The 18,342-nt window shown below is 31.8% G+C and overlaps 1 protein-coding gene across 1 annotated transcript; it reads left to right on the forward strand.

Annotated features, from left to right (window-relative positions):
• Positions 1-11,181: 11,181 nt before the first annotated feature.
• LOC145571763 (protein Brevis radix-like 2) lies at positions 11,182-16,387 on the forward strand. The gene is made up of 5 exons (XM_081630796.1): positions 11,182-11,818; positions 11,941-12,329; positions 14,949-15,084; positions 15,291-15,679; positions 16,059-16,387. Exons 1-5 carry the CDS (start codon positions 11,693-11,695, stop codon positions 16,135-16,137), a joined length of 1,119 nt encoding a protein of 372 aa, XP_081486922.1. The 5' UTR covers positions 11,182-11,692; the 3' UTR covers positions 16,138-16,387.
• The last annotated feature ends 1,955 nt before the right edge of the window (positions 16,388-18,342 follow it).

An 18,342-nucleotide genomic window follows, 5' to 3' on the forward strand; every position in this document is an offset into this window, starting at 1 on the left:
ACCCACTTTCCATTTAGTATTTCATTTTATATAAACCATTAGTAGGAGATAAAATAAAAGAACACAAGAAGTACTAAATATTACAGTACTTCTTTTAAGGTGAAGAGAACAAGGTCGATCATAGTTAAATTGACGAAAATATTCAAGAAAGAGAACAAAAATAGTATTAGCTAGGCTATGTTCTATTCATCTTATTCAAATAATGTAAATTAAATTTTCATTAATAAAAATAAGTTAATTTAAGCTAGATTACAATAAGTTAAGTTTAGTAAAATAAATTAATTCAACAAAAATAAGTTCATTTCAATAAAAGTAAATTTTAATCAATATAAATCATCACCTCTGTATGTTTCGATGAAATTTAATTAGTATGCAATTAACATAGATATGATTGTCCAAATTATTATATAAATGATAAATGGAAAAAAGAATTTAACCGCTAGATAAAGGATGAATAAAACACAAAGTATGCAATTAAAATAGAATAAAATTATGATTTAATTAAGTGATAAAAGATTGGTCGGTTACGTACATAATTTAATCGAATGAAAATTGAGTATATTAATTAAGCTTATTCTCTCAAAAAAAAAAAAAAAAAAAAAAAGAAAAATTAAGCTTATCAATTATCATATCTTAAAAATTGGACGGAATCCATAAAATAGTGATGGTGCCAAACTAAAAACCAATAAAAGGTTTCACAAACTTTAAAATAAGGTATTTGTTCACAAAAGTGATAGATAACTAAAAGATCGTATAGTAGTTACGTTGAAAATTTTCCTAAAAATTTAATAATGAAAAATCTTGCTAATTAATGAGCGTCAAGGCATTAGATGACTAATTAATATATTGCTCAAAATAATATTAAATTAAAAATACATGAGAAAATTATGCGTCTATCGATGTAATAAATATTGATTTTACTTTAAAATTTCCAATTTTAATTGTTTAAAGCGCTCGTTAGCTTTTGCCTATTATGAATTACCCATTCATTATAACAATTATAGCAAGATCAATCGAATGTCAGACTCATTAATTAACACTTATGATGAAAGAAAGGGGTTGAGATGCAAACCTATTTGGCTTGAACAGCTTAGCTCATTTCTTCAAGCTATTTGAAACTTGCATGGAACCTTAGGTAAGGGTTTTTTATAATATAATTGGTAATTTGGTAAGTTGTTTTGTTTTCGTCTGTGGTATGAACAAATGACACCATCTGTTAATTTTTATAGACGTATTAGGTTTTGTGTGAATACGTATTCCTCACACTTAGAATATCATATTGCTTTGTTTTTGCGACATAAGTACAAGCACGAATTTTGATTAGGTTAATTACTCCAAGTTATTCCTTAATTAAGTCCAATCCTCTGTTTCATGTTAACTGTTAACTGTTAACTGTTAATTAAGTCCAATCAATATGGTATTGATTATTTAATTTCATTGCAAGGCAATGTTATTATCATATCATACATTCGTACTCATGCAAAAAGTCTAGAAAATACAAGATTATCATTTTCTTAAATAAATTAACAATATTATTATTAAATGTGGACCTAGTTGATATAAACTAGCTACCTAAAATTGTTGATGGTTTATTCATGAAAATATCAGGTCATTTGATAAACAAATTTGTTTATCATTTGATAAACTAGGACAAGCTCCAAAAAAGTCAGTAACAATCAAACAACCAATGTGAAATATGTGAAAATGTTGATCCTACAGCTTTTGACTATACTTGTGAGGTATATAAAATGAAATAAAGAAAATTGTCATGTAATCAATGTGAGATCTTATTCATTTCAGTTAATATGTATTCGCAATCATACAATATAATACTACATATGTTAACAGTCTCATGTATACATTATTATTGGAGATCACGTAAATTGCAAGCGTGCTATCATATAATCTGTAGAATATGTAGCTAATCGTTGAGCTTTATACTAGTATATTCCTTTCTTAAAATCAAATTATATACAAAGTATTAGTTTTTAGATCTAGGTGATGCCTCAGGTTATTATATGAACCGTACAATGATAAATCCTAATTTTACCACTACGCCTTTTACAGTTATTTTTTTATAGCGATTTTCTTCTCTTACTATAAAATATGTCAAGCGTTTATTGCAGTGTACGTGCATAGTTCCACTTAATTATTTAATAACTTCAATAATACTGTAATGTTTTAGATTACGCAATAATAATACTGTAATGTTTTAGATTGTATATTATTGATAAATAGTGGTATAAATATCATTAGTTACATTTTAAATTAAAACATCATAGCGGTACAATAAAATTTTAAACAATAACTTAAACCAGATGTCGAAAGTGTTCCTCGAATTTCAAATTTCAACGTGTCTGTCGTAATAAGGCAAGAGTAATGATTGGCCAACGAACAACTCCAAGTTAACTAATTAAACAAGAACAAGCAATCTTATTTAGAACTTTAATAAAAGTATTAAAATTTAAAAAGCTACTTATTTTGATTATCCAAAAGCTAAAAGATGGTACCAGCAAACAGTTAATCCTTCGTCCTTAAGGACCCCAAATGGCATAAAACATGGATAACTTTTACGATTTTGCACTTTAATTTGATCAAATTAAGAGCATATAAGCTTCTCCTCCAAAAAAAATAATTTTAAACAATGCAAAAGCTTAAAGTTTATAAATAGAAAGTACAAAATGATGCTTTCATTCCGAATAAAGTAGCTGCTTTAATTGTGAAATTTTTTTTTTATTGTGAAATTTGGTACTCGTAATTCTGTTCTGAACTTCTAAGGAGACAAAACAAATACAAGCATAAATCAACGAATCTTTTATTTGGCTATTGATAATAATAATAATAATAATAATAATAATAATAATAATAATAATAATAATAATAATAATAATATGTCCTTAAGGACTTCTTCCAAAAAAAAATAAAAAAATAATAATAATAATAATTGACTTTGTAGGTTTTTGTTATTTTAATAATAATAATAATAATAAATGAAAATATAAATTAATAGGTTTTTTTTTTTTAAAAAAAAAAAAAAAAAAAAAAAAAAAAAAAAAAAAAAAAAAAAAAAAAATTGAAGTGTATTCAATTTTTGTAAAATAAAAATTAGGTGAAATCACTGTTAAAATCTCGAATCATATTTAAGTACCTCTATGTAATAAGTATAAATTATTTAGCTATTATACTTGTTTTTATAATTTTCCAACAAATCCTGCCAATACAATGATTTAACAAATTGAAATCAATCGCATAAAATTCTATGTTGATCAAAGTGCAACACTCAGTTTGAGAGTACTCCATAATGCTCTTTAAGTTTGTTCAAATCAAATATTTCGTATAATACAAAGTATTAGTTTATTAGTATCCTTATACGAGGTTCCACATTTGTAATACGATAAAAATCATCTAAAGTAGAAATATGTTTGTAAGAAAAAGACAGAAATAAAGTGAGAAAAAAGAAATGAATTTTGTTTTTGTAATGTGATGAGCACAAACAAAAGAAAGTACTTGTATAATATAAGTTGGGCCCATTTTAGTGGGTCCAAAATTCCTTAACCATGGGCTCCGGGAAAAAGAAGAACCTAAAACAAAAACAAAAAAATTGGAGCAAACTTTATACGAGTAGTTTTTACACCGGGATCCAAGCAAGGAAGTGCTGCTTAATGCTTATGCTTCTATCAACTGCAACACTAATCATTTGCCCATCGTGCAACCTAAACTCTTACCTTTTGCTCTTCTATTCAACAATATTATAAAGCTTCCAAACTTCTACACTTTCTCTTTTTTCTTTCTTACTTTCTTTCTTTTTGATTTGGATATTTTTTGGCGGACTTTATATTACATATTTGGTATGTAAATTAACACTATAGTGCAATTCGGATTTACTTTGAATATTAGGGTCTTAAATAATCTCATTTCTTTTTATTTGCAATATTTGTAATGAAAAAAAATAAAAATAAAAAACTACATATTATTAGATGTAACAAATATTATTTTTCTTTTTAAGACGAGGTCATTTGATCACATGTATATCTACGTACTTTCCTCTCTCCATTCAACACTTGAAAACAAGTTTTGCTTATGAGTCTATGACTCTATGCTAGCTCATCTATACTGTAGCAAATAAAAAGAAATGGTATTAATATAAATTTAAAAAGGGATTTATGAAATTTTAAATGGAGGGACTCGAAATAAGAAAACTACAGATCCTGATTTTAAAATTGTTTGACCAAGAATGGAATGAAGGATCATTTTAACCAATTATTAGCGTGACATATTAACGTATCTGAAGTACCTCTCTATTGTGAAGTATATAACTTATCTACTTATTCAGTTGCAAACATGGAAAATAGTGTAAAGAGTCAAATGATGTATAGAAACACTATAAAACCATGAACTCAATTAGAGAATGAGAGATAGCTCAAGTGGTTAGAACTTTTCTCCCGATTCCAAGAGATATCGAGATTATTTATCATCATCCGTCCTTATAATTCTCTAAACACCACCAACAACAACAACAACAAAAAACTCAATAATGAACTAAGCTAACTGACTTTCAAATACCTCGTATATTACTATCGGTTAATCGCCCCTAAAAAATAATGGTAATAAAGACATATAAAAGTTGAGATTAGCACATGCTAATCTTCCATCAAAAGTTGATATGTCCCAAATGCAAGTTGCATGATTGAGTTGAGTTGCATGCTAAAACTTTGGGTACATCTTTTTCATATACTTCACTTAGTTACTTAAAAAGAATAGAGGGGACCCCGAATCATCTAATATAAAGCATAGATTTATCACACTTTTTTTGTGAATTGTCCTAACTCTAAACTTAACATCATCTCCTCCGAATTTGTCTCTACTCCCCCGACTTTTGTATGTAGATGCATAAAATAGCATTAAAGTTTTGGGGAAAAAAAATAATAAACTGCCATCAAAGGTCTTTCATCGATATATTTCAAATTATAGGCCATTGTTTTACTATTTAACAATAGGTTAGTGACAACTTTTCTCGAACATTTAGTAATTTTTGTATGTCTCCTAATCTCCTATAATTTTATTTTATTATTTTTTTTTTTGACATAATCTCCTATAATTAAATTACTAAAAAACGATTTTTGTACATATTTTAACATGTTTAATCCACCGTAATACAAGTATATTTTAATGCTAAGCTAGTAAGATAAATACTTTTGATTTTGAAAAATCTATTTTACAAACATTCCTATGTATATATAGCACGATAAGAAACTCACACGTTCATTATTCAATGTTAAATTTCATTATGTTCAATATCCATATATATATCATTTAGCTAGCATAAAAACTGAATAAGTATATATTTAGACCTAAATAATACGTGTAATATAATAAAAGATAAAAGACATTATTATAAAACTAAATATATCTCCAATATACACAGTACATATGAGCATTGAGCACAAGCTCCCTCGCATAAAAGATAAGTAGACTTAATCTTATTATATTTATATTGAATATAAAGCTTGTCCTAAAATCTTATATATATATATATATATATATATATATATATATATATATATATATATATATATTTTGGTGTTTAGAGAGCCACAAGGGCAGGGGTGAGAATCGATCCCAGGATCTCCTGGAATCGGGAGATAAGCTGTAACCACTTGATTTACCCCTCACTCTTAAAATCTTAATATATTTACATTGAATATAAAACTTGTCCTAAAATCTTATTATATTTACATTGATTTTACAGTTTGTCCTAAAACTCTAAAAGAATTCATATAATTACTTATTCATATAGCTTTCTCTATGACTGTTTAAAATTTATTAAGTACTATTACAACAATCTTTTAAGGACCACAAACACCAGTGGTTGATTAGGTTGAGAGAAGAATTACAAGAGACCAGAAATTGAGGCAAAAATTTATGCATACCATCGAATATAAAAGAAGATCAAGTACATAGTTGGACATTGGAAGCGAACTTGTCGGCCTTCACAAATTAAAAAGGGTCAAATATTGATCCACAACACTTTTTCTACGTTCAATCATCATCTTAGGGTTTTCCACTTATCCTATACACTTATATATACTATAATATACATATATACCATTATCTATCTATATATATTTTTTTTACAAATATACTGTTATTTATATGGTTTAAGGAATTTGGGTCTTTTTTTTTTGTGGGTCCAAAAATATAATTAGGATTAATTAGCTTCACAACATATGCACCCCTCTTCCATGTGACCCTCATGAGTATCTTAGAGCTTATAGTTATTACAACTTGATAAGGTATCTTGACAACTACGGGTATGTATAGACTACATGACAAGTCTACATTTGAGAATCTAAAGATTGCTATGTGCGTTCTAAAGAATGGATTGAGGAATATGTTCTAAATGACGCTATGATACACCACGCGTGACTGCGTGAGATATTTAAGTGAGGCAGTGCCTACTTTAAGGTGTATTTAGAACTTATAATACAGTATATACTAGGGCTGTTAACGAGTGCACATTGCGCGCCATAGCTAATCATATCTGGAAATTATTTCAGCTAGGGTAAATCACAAATTTAGTTGTTGATATGTAAATAACTATGTTTAGAGGTGTAAAAAAATGACCAAGGCAACTACATTAATGAGAGAAATTAAGTAAATAAAATTTGTCGAGGGTATATTCTCCAAACACTATTCAATGAAAATAATTTGTACATATCAATGAGGGTATAAATATAAATACACATTTTTAAGGGTATAATTGGCATCACACTATTCATAAGAGTAATCTTATACTTTTTTATAAAGGTAGGGATGCATCTATGTTTAATATTTGGAAGTAAATGCTTTCAAAATTTAATAACCTATAAAAAAAAAAAATACACATGCATGTTGTGTTGTATATAAAGCATATGCCGATGAAATTAATATCAAAATGTTCTCAATTAACTTCTACATAATTCAATTAATTAACCTAAATTTAGGCTACTTGAGCACTTCTACTATTGAATTGGGAAGGAAAAAAAAATTATTAATTATTAATTTATGGATTATTGTTCTTCACATATATAAAACACTAGTGAATTGATATAAAAGGGAAGAATATAGTTGCTACTATCCAACTTTCAGGCATGAGGTCAAGAGTCAATACATTATGAAATTACGTAGTTTTTCATGAAATTTTGATACATTTCTTTTTAACTAAGGTTAAAGACAGATACAAAAACTCAAATATTCATAATTGGCAAACAATTTCATCTAGTCCTTTAAAACCTGAAAAAGCTTTTGGAAAAAAATGAAAAAATAAATATTATTTGCATGATACACATGACTTATAATTCAAAGTTCACTATTTTCCGTTCATATTAATATTACAAAACACTCATTAATTTAACATTATAGAATATACACTCAAAGTGGTGAAACTAGAGGTAAATTGAATAATGTTTTACAACTTTTGTATATATGACACCAAAACATTAGTTTCTAAATGATTTAAGGTTGGATATCATTAATGGATCCTAACTCAATTGTTAATTAGGAGAAAAAAAAATTGGCTTATTGCTTACAAATTCTTGTTGATATAATCATGATTTTCACTAACCAAAGAAATATTCAATCTTTCTAATGCAATTACATACGAAGTATGTTGCATCTGAACTATTACACAAATTCTCAAATCATAGTTATCAGAAATGGGATTCTGTCTTGGATCGGTGAGTGGGGTAGAATTGAATCGTATAATTGTACAATTCTACAAAATTGAAAAGTAAGATTATATAAATTTGAAAATTTGGGCTTCTAAATGTAACTAATGACTACATAAGTAATTTTCAAGCAATGAGAATGATAATAATATATATATATATATAGTTGATAACATAATATTGAATATACAAACATAAAATAGTTTTATAAGTAATTCTGCATAACTCAAACAGTACACTACAAAGTCAGAATATTGGCACATATTCTTAATCACAAGAGTACGAGACAATTGTTATTAAATTATGAAGAAAAAAAAACGCTGTTGTCTCTTAAAATTATTTCCCCTAATCAAAGATCTGATGATAATAGAATAATAACTGTCAAGTTAATTAATTCATTTCAAACACATAGCTAAAGAATGACAATTGCAACAAACTTATGTTATAAAAGTGTTTTTTATATGCCCAAAGTTGAGTGCATACGACTCATGAATATATTATTTTGCCCAAAAACTTTAAATGGTTAAATAAAATTTAAAAATTTCTTTAAATTGATGTTTCATAAACTTAATTATGATTTATACTGAATAATATGTAAGTCAGTGACTAAAATTAGGCTCAACTATGACATCCTTACACTCTTTAGGCTATAACATAAAAGATATAAATGACATGGGTACGAGACTAATTCTATTAGAAAGTAGACTTGAAGAGCTTTCCAACGATATATTATAAGCCAAATTACGACTTCGCAATAAAAAGTTACGGGTTTCGGAAAATCAGACTTTTTGCATGAGTGAAATCATTAGAATTGGTATAGAATCGTGGAATCGGTCCGTTTCCACCGATTCTACCGCACAGCGATTATACCGACAATTTACATCATTTGGGTGGATTAGGATCGTAAATTTGTACGATTATACGATTCAGATATCGATTTTAATAACATTGGCGTCAATATAATTTTCAGTTTTCGTGACTTAGGAGTTTATACTCAGATTTTGAATTGGCCGAAAAAATAGCCAAATCAGCCAAGTACTAATTCTAATTCTCGTCAACATTCATCTTGATTTTGTTACCATGACACGAAGATATTTTTTTTATTTCTTTTATAGAAAATGATAAACATATCCCTAGGGCTGAAGAAGCTAAAAAAGTATGAGTTATACCCAGTTTATTCCCCAGATAAACAAAATTTGTTTATCTTGGGGGTATAATCGTCTTTTCAAGTACCAGTGGAGGGGTACATGCGTCTTTTCATGTAATACTTGATGGGTACATGTGTAATTTCCTCACCAAATAGTAAAAGCAAGTTGCAAACAGTAATAGCACAGCTCACCAAAAGTACTGAATAAATGACCACACTTTTTCAATATATTTACAAAAAGGAAAAATTGACATTTACTACCAACGAAATTACCTCGTGTTACATTTGCTACCCGTTTAAATTTTTATTTTATTTTGCTACCACCTAAAATCAAATAATTAAAATTTCACTACCACTTAACGGAATTTGTTAAGGTTCCGTTAAGTTTATTCAAAAAAATAAATAAAGTAACCCAACCACCCCTGCCACCCCTTCCCTTCCCCCTGCCTGCAGCCGGCGCCCAGAGCTTCGGCTGGCGTCGGCTCGAACCCACCCTCCCCTCCTTTTCCCCCACCCTACGCAGCCCCTTCCCTTTTCCCCGTTCTCGCTGCCCCGACCCCCCACCCCGAACCAAAACCACCGCTTTCCCCTTCCCTCCACCAGAATCTGCCCCCCCAGCCCCGTTCACCCCACCGAAATCGACCCCCTCTCCCCATCCCCTACCGTTTTCGGCCTTCCCTAACCCTAAACCACCACCCCAAAACCACCCAAAACGAATTTAGGGTTTCGCTTATGGTGGTTTGGGGGTGGTGGTTTAGGGTTAGGGAAGGCCGAAAACGGTAGGGGAAAGGGAGGGGGGTCGATTTTGGTGGGGGGAACGGGGCTGGGGGGCGGATTCCGGTGGGGGGAATGGGTGGTTTTGGTTCGGGGTAGGAGGTCGGGGCAGCGAGAACAGGGGAAAGGGGAAGGGGCTGCGTAGGGGTGGGGGAAAGGGAGGGGAGTGGGTTCGCGCCGGCGCCGACGCCGGTAGGGGGTGGGGGAAAGGGAGGGGGTGGGTTCGCGCCGGCGCTAACGCCGGCAGGGGGATGGGGGTGGCAGTTGAAGGGAGGGGTGGCAGTGAGGTGGAGGGGTGGCAGTTGAGGGGAGGGTGGTGGAGGGGTGGCAGTGAGGTGGAGGGGTGGCTGCAAGGTGGTTGAACGGTGGCTAAACCCAACTAATGAAAATAGTAACGGCGTAAGTCAGTTGGTAGTGAAATAAATATTTTAGAGATTTGGGTGGTAGCAAAATAAAATAAAAAATTAAATGGGTAGCAAATGTAACACGACGTACTTTCGCTGGTAGCAAATGTCAATTTTTCCCTACAAAAATGACACCATATTAACAAAAATTCGTTTATTTGGCAGATAAACTTGTATTTGGCCAAAAGTATGGAGTAAATATTAAGGATAAATTAACATTAATTACACCGATTTGCTTGTAATTTTGTCATAAATTTCTAACTTCATTCCATTTTAAAAAGTATATTTAGGGCCTGTTCTCAAACGTTTATTTTCAATTTAGTTCAGCTCAGTTTAGTTCGGTTCAGCTCTAATCAGTTCAGTTCAATTCAGTTCAGTTCAGTTCAGCTCTAATCAATTCAGTTCAGTGCAGTTTATGTCTAATGATATTGCTAATGATATAAAGCCAAATTTCATTCTTTTAAGCTCTTATTACAACAACAACAACAACAATAATAACAATAATATTTAATAATAATAATAATATTATTATTATTGATACAATTCATTGTTCAAATGGTTATATTTTTTTGATACACATTTTTACTGTTAAACTCATTGACAAAATGAGAGTACTACACAACTTAAACTAATTTTATTTTTTAATTAAATAGTATATGTTTTTAAAATGTTTTGGGGTTTCATGTTAGTACTATATTTTCCATAAATATTTTAATGATATAGTATATTTTTCTTAAATATTTTAATATGTATATTTGTATATACACATATGTATAATAATAAATAATCAAAGATCGCTAATCCGTAGTTGAAAATCACTAATTAATAAGTTCACTTCATTTCAGTTCAGCTCAGCTCAGCTAAATTCAGTTTAGTTCACTTCAATTCAACTGAGTTCAGTCAATAAAAACAGACCCTTAATACTTATATATAATCTTAAGGGCACGTAACAAATATAGAATTCGGTCCCTTCATCGCTTGCAAAATTGCAAGTTGCCGTTAATCAACACTAATCTCAAGTAAAACTAATTAAAAATCCCGTGAAAAAAGCATAAATTCTAAATTACTTGTACAATCAAACCAATAGTGCCACAAAGACCAAGATATTACAGCAGTACTAGTTGTAGACTTGAAGTAGTAGTATCTCCTTCAACTTGCTTCCATTCAGCACTTTGGCAACAACCAATTCCTCTCAAATCTCCACATTTCATCCCTCTTTCTCTCTCCTCTTCTCCCGGAAGAGAGAGAAAAAAGTGTCCAACTTTTTTTCTGGGGAATCTCAACTCAACTCCATTCCCACACTCTCCTTCTCTTTCACTTTACAACAAATTTACCAGATTTCTCATTCATTTTGAATTTACGCCATTAATGGAGTTTCTTCCGATCTGATTCACGCCATTAATGGCGGCGGGAAGGTGGTGAATGAAAGCGTAAACCACGTTTCTGCAAATTTTTCCCAACTTTTTTTCTGTCTCTTCAAAATCCCAACAACTTCGATGTGACTAATCCTTTGTAAAAAAAAAAAAAAAAAAAAAAAAATTAAAATCTTATCCAACTTTTTTCTTTCCTTCTTAGTACAGTTGCATTTTAATTCGAAAAGGGTTGGATTAATTTTTTCTGTCCGCCATTGTTGTGAGCTTCTCCCAAAAAAAATTACCCAGATGTTGACTTGTATAGCGTGCACAAAGCATTTAAATGGCGGATCTCTTGCTCCTCAACAAGACGAAGACGATGATGTTGTCGCAACACCCAGTAAAAAGCAACCCATTAAAACCCTCACTACTCAAGTAAGTGATGAATTCATAAATACATTTTTTATATTCAATTTAATATACCCATTAATTTAGCAATTTTAAATTGGTTAGTTTTAATTTGATGTTGATAAAATCAAATTTGATAAAAATGGCAGATTAAGGGGATGGCATTGAAAGCGTCAGGGGCGTACAAGAACTGTAAGCCGTGTGCAGGAAGTAGGAGAGAGAATAATAGGAAGAGTTATGAGGAATCAATTGGTGGGTCTGTTTCTTCAGGGAGATTTCATTGTGGGTATCAAAGGGGGGAATCAACGGTGAAGAATTGGGGGAAGGAATTGGGAGGGAGGGTTAAGGGAGTGGGAATGGGAATGGGGCTTTCGAGTGGCGAGGCGACGCCGGTTTCGATTAGTGGGAGGTCGGAATCAGTGGTGTTTATGGAGGAGGATGAGCCTAAGGAGTGGGTTGCTCAAGTGGAGCCTGGTGTTCTTATTACTTTTGTTTCTATGCCTCAAGGTGGTAATGATCTCAAGCGAATTCGGTTTAGGTATAAAATGTTTTGATTTTGTTATTGTGGTTGTTTCGATTTCATGTTAGCGGACTTTAAATCATTTAGGGACTAAGGCTTTGTTGTTGTCGTTGATGTTTGTTTGATTTTGATTTGGTATTTGGTGGGTTGGTAACTGGATAATTGAAGTGAAATGGGTTTTGTCTGTTTTTCTGATAGTGATTTAAGTTGGAGTATTATCTTTATATTGACTTGCATTATGTGCTAAACTATGTTTTGTCTAATTTATTACTGAGTAGTTCATATGAATGTGGGTTATCCTGTGATTTGACCTGTCACTTTGTAGTTAGATGGGTATCGACGGTTATAATGTTATATGATGGTTTTGGACTATGCAATAAATCTTTTATTTCCCGACTTTAAGCTGTCAATACACTTGTGGATCGTGGAATTGCTAGATTTGGGAGTCAATTTCGGAACCAATAGTCAGGTTTAGTATTGGCTACTTGTTGAATCATTGACTCTTCAAGATAAAGATAATGATTGTTTCAATTAAAGGTCATTGACAGTGATGTAACTAATTGGGTTTGGTGGATTATTCGAGAGTTGTTACTGTTTTTGATGCAGAACTTTTGGGTTGCCCCTTCATTTGATTCTTGAGTTTATTAATTGGTGCAATATGTGATCGGGTTTCATAGCCTTGGTTGATCAACAGATTTTGCTCCTTGCTCCTCCATGTCACTGGTACAATAGAAGTGGCTGAGACACTGGAATTCAGTGTCTAATATATTGATTAGGAAACATGTGGTCTCATCATATGTTGTTTGCATTCTTTTGGTTAATAATATCCATCAGGCAGTGGGTTCTGCAATAGTTATGTTATTGGATGTGGGAGATGGTGCTTAATTTTAACCACAAAACCAGGGCGTTTGTGGGCCTTTTTATTAAGCCATAAGTGGATTTTAACATGTTGTTAAAGTGCTACCTAGAATGATTGCATTTTATTAATTATGGACCATGCACTTTTCACTCTAAACTTTTTTTTTCCCTCAGTTTCCCTCATCACTCTTATGCACATCTTTTTTGGCTCTTAATTTTGGTTATTCATTTCAGCTGTGGATTTTTTTTTTTTTACTTTATTTATTTTATTTATTTATTTATTTATTTTTTCGCGGGGGGGGGGGGGGGGGGGGGTGTCATGGAAAATAAGGTCCTAGTCATTGGCAGAAAATTACAGTGCTTGTAATATGATAATTTTTTAGCTTCTCTGCAGATCACAGTATGTAACTATTTCCTAGATGTAATGTTATTATTGTTGACTAGTGGGATTAAACATTGCGTGTCTCCAGCAAAAATGTGCTTGTGAAACGAATTGCTAATGCTCAAAGCATATTAAAGAGTGCAATGACCTACAGCTAGTGCTATAGAGGCTTATATGTTACAATATGCTTTGCTTAATCATCCATGCCAACTAGAAGTATCACTAGGTCAATCAGATGATTAAATTGTTTTTTCCCCCCTGCTGGAAAAGATTAGATTGTTATAGTATATTGCTTTTGTATAGTACCTCATATGTACTAACAATTTTTCTGAAAGCATTCTTTATAGATTCAAAATGTGCAGGTGAACATTTCCTGTTGGTTTAGATTTAAACATTGCACTTTTTTTTTTAATCCAGTTAGCCACTAGATATATAACATAATTGTGAGGAACTAGCATTCCCTACAGATCCAAGTAGCAACATACGTGAAGCAAATAGGTCCCAAAGTTGTAAATAAACATTTAAGTATCTTAGCAAAAGTTTGTTTTTTATTTGGCTGATTAGTTTGTTGTTGTATGACTATGTCTTTCATGAATCGTGATGATAATTTCCCTGGAAGTGACAAATTTAACCTCATTTTGTTTTGCGTGATAAATTTGTGGCAGATAGTTATACAACATTACAACACTTGTGATCATAAGCAAAACGATATTGTATGGAACTAAGAGTTTAAAAAAAAATTGTTCGACTTTGTCTTTTGAAAGAAGCCAATTATCTATTTTTATTGATGGCAAAGTTGTGCTTTTCTAATTTTCCACTATACATACGTTTTGAACTGGTTCTCTTTGTTCAGCTGAGTATGAAGGCGAATAATAGTTAAGAAGCCAAATAATATCTTAGCAATTACAAGAATTTACTAAAGTGCTCGCAGATATCTGAGAATATGGTATATCCATGTTCATTTGGCTCAATGGACCCTTAGAAGAGTTGGGACATAGACAAGATGTCGTATTTTCTTCTAAGATGAAATCTGTACTGGTTGTTCAACCAGCAAAGGAAGGTGTTTAAGATGTGTTGCTTGCAGATGTGGTTGTCCATGAGTGTTCCCCATGAATGTCAGTGGTTGAGCCTGTTGTTGTTAGAGGAGAAATACTACTCAATGACCTCTTGATTAGTTGCCACATAACACTCCCTGATTACAGTACTTAATGTGATGTTTCTATTCTTGCTGCTCTGCTTATTTGTCTTTTTGCCTAAGCTTTTCAACAAATTAAAACTCAACAATAAGCTATTTTTTCTTTTGCTTCTTGACACACTTACTAAGATTGCTGTTGTCTTATGCCTGTTAAAATCACTGTCTTTCTTTCTTCATGCCATTTTTTATAATGCCTTTTCAGCCGTGAGCTTTTTAACAAGTGGCAAGCTCAAAGATGGTGGGCAGAGAACTATGACAAGGTGATGGAACTATATAATGTTCAAAAATTCAATCAACAAGCTGTACCCTCAGCAACCCCCTCCAGGTCTGAAGATGAGGTGAGATCTTGTTACTTGTATCTTTGCCACAGTTAACTTTTATTGTTAGGAAAAAGGATCGAGACACAGTAGAAAAGGCATGTTTGTATTGGCTCACTGTATGTAACTGGTTTCATGCTGTCTTTTATGACGTAGCTAAGATCCTGCCTGAGCTACGTAATGATGATCATCATTTTGATGTCTTTGATATTTTGACATTATTGCAGAGCTCCAAGATTGGATCTGCACAGGGCAGTCCGGCAACACCACCTTTGAGCAAAGAACGTTTGCCTCGGAACTTCCACCGTCCAACAGGACTGGCATATTCCTCTACAGATTCACTTGATCAGCATGGAGCTCGCCAATACTATGAGTCATATGGACTTGCTTCAACTCCTAAACTATCTAACATTAGTGCTTCAAAAACAGAGACATCATCAGTTGATGCTTCTGCTAGGAGTAGCTTATCAAGAGAGGTAGATCACTCGGGTGAACTTTCTGTCAGCAATGCCAGTGATGTTGAGACTGAATGGGTTGAGCAGGATGAACCTGGGGTCTACATCACTATCAGAGCATTGCCTAATGGCTCTCGGGAGCTTCGACGTGTTAGATTCAGGTGAGCTTAATTAGTAAAGTGGTATTATTTTTCTTAAGTTTCATTTTATTCCAAGGACCATGAATCTCATTTAAAATTCTGAACTACCATATTTGATTTATCATTATCAAGTACGAAACTACCTACCAACATTCTCATGGATCCTGGTCTCTTAAAGTTAAAAAATTATACAAGGGCAAAGAGCCTGGAATAAAGGATCAAGTTTTTACTTAAGAGGTTTACTGATGTCATTCACGAGAAAGGGGAAGGAGAACTGATATAACCCTCCTCCTTCCCTTTGCATCTTGACACTATTGGCATTGGATTTATTTAGGGTCTACACCATAATACCATTGTTTGTATGATGCACTGATTTGAAACATTTTGATTCCTGATGCAGTCGCGAGAGATTTGGTGAAATGCATGCCAGAGTGTGGTGGGAAGAGAACAAGGCCAGGATCCAGGAACAATACTTGTGATCTCGGCTGACACCTAACTTGCTGAGTCCCTGTAAGAGACTTATTTTTCCGTATCTTCCAGTAGCTGTACAAGGGTTTAGCTAACAAAGCAGAATGACCATGATGGCGAATATTGAACACACATACAACAAAAGTTTTCAGTTTTACCTTCAGTTTATATATAGATTTCTAAATATAGAATTTTCCATGTAGTTAAAGTTTGGTTGGAGCATTAGGTAGGAAGATGTTCATGAACTGAGCTCGGTGATACTTACAAAAAAATATTTTGGTATGAAGTGACTTGTAAAAACCTGAAGTAGATTCACAGAAACTACTACTACTTGTACTAAGAAAAATTGGCTGAATAGTCTTCCAATACTTAGTGTACGTTGTTCCTTAGTCATCATCCTGTAACTATTCTCCTTGTTTCGGCTTAAAACTTCATTCCGAACTACTAGCTTGTTTCTAAACTTTAAACAAGCTTTGATGTTCATCTTAACTTGAAGAAAGTGTGTGATATAAATAAATGATTATAAGTACTTCGGATCAAAATAACAATTGATCATCCTATTATATGAATTAAATAATGCTATCAAGAGATTATTGACAATTATAAGTATGATTTTTTTTTTCCTGCCGATATATTATCTGAGTATAGTTTACGTTTATCAAAATCTAATGATTGACATTCATCATAATGTGTGTAAGTCGTCCATGTTCAAGTCTTCGTTAAAATTGACTGTAGAAATTTTGAACGCCCCACATTACACGAAATGTAAGGGGCATATGAACATCTCTGATTGATAGGAATGTCCGTCTCCTTTATGTAAAAGCACAACTTGTCAACAAACACAGTTTGGCAAATGCTTAATGAAATGAACGACAAACAAGACTTTGACAATTTTCTTTGGATTTTACGTTGACTTGTAGAGACTCGTATTGTATAACTAAATAGTTAAATACATGTTAAGGGAATCTCCACTCTAAAGTGTCTTTTGTGATGTTTAATCTTACAATCTCATGATTAAAAGTAGCAAATCTTCTCACTAAATTAAGTTTTTGCTTGGTTAAATTGTTAAAGTAGTCTAGTATACTTGTTAAGATTGTCAAGAATAGAAGTTCAATTCATATTGAGTACTCCAATTTATACCATTCCAAGATCAACTCATATCAATTAACATTGCTTTCACCAAACACTTGCTCCGAATTACTTAAGGGCAAGTTTCATCTTTATAGTAATTTATTATTTATATACGAAGTACTTTGCTTCCATTTGACCAAAACAACATATTCACTTCAAGCTTAGGTTATATGATCAACCAATAATGAACTTGTTTGTTTAACCCCATATTGACATACCCTTTTGTTTTACCATGTATCTTATAATGTTACAAGGTCAACAATCAAAATATATACTTCATATAAAGGTCATATTCATATTATTTACTCCGTACTTAAATTCTTGCTAACCCCCCCCCCCCTTATATCTATATTATCCACTTACTATTACCCTATTCGCAATATGTAAACAAATTAAGTCATTAAGATGAACAAAAGCATCACCAAAATATCATTAACCAATACATTCATTATTACTTTAAAAGCCTCTCAAACCATACTTTTAATGTGGAAAATGACCCTAAGAAAAAAGAGCTAAACATAGTAGCAGGCTTCCACCCACAAAATCTATATCTATACTTATTATATATTAAAAAGCGTTTCTAAAAACGTATATGTGCCACGTGACACCCTCGCCATGTCATCTTTCAACATTGAGCATATTCTAATAAAAATGTCTATCATGAGATTCGAACTCACAACCAGATGTCTTACCATCTCATCCATATATTAATCATACTTTTATATTCAACTCATAAATATGTAAAGTATATGGATTGGATGGAAATCTCTGAACATTTAATAACTGCAATTCTTTATTAAAAATAATCGATCCTATTTTTTGCTAATTATGCTCATTGAGATAATACATACAAGCAAGAAAAATTAACTATTGTTATAAATCAATTTTAGTTATTTAATTATTTTGATAATAATTATGTTTTTATTTTCATTATATTATAAATTATATACAAAGGACATGTTTATATAATTTTTTTGACAGGAACATGTTTATATAATTAGTCAATACTTGTTCCATAAATAATTTATTCAAAGGTTTAATGAAAAACTATTATAAATTATAAACAAATTAAATAATAAATAAAT

This window comes from Chenopodium album, chromosome 12 (genome assembly GCF_948465745.1).
Source record: "Chenopodium album chromosome 12, dcCheAlbu1.1, whole genome shotgun sequence".
Classification (NCBI taxonomy): Eukaryota; Viridiplantae; Streptophyta; class Magnoliopsida; order Caryophyllales; family Amaranthaceae; genus Chenopodium; species Chenopodium album.

What these genes read in the sequence shown, in the direction of transcription:
- LOC145571763 (XM_081630796.1), top strand. Translation starts at nt 11,693, where the DNA reads ATGTTGACTTGTATAGCGTGCACAAAGCATTTAAATGGCGGATCTCTT. An exon ending in CTCAAGCGAATTCGGTTTAG is followed by an intron (nt 12,330 to 14,948) that starts GTATAAAATGTT and finishes ATGCCTTTTCAG; the next exon opens with CCGTGAGCTTTTTAACAAGT. An exon ending in CTTCGACGTGTTAGATTCAG is followed by an intron (nt 15,680 to 16,058) that starts GTGAGCTTAATT and finishes TTCCTGATGCAG; the next exon opens with TCGCGAGAGATTTGGTGAAA.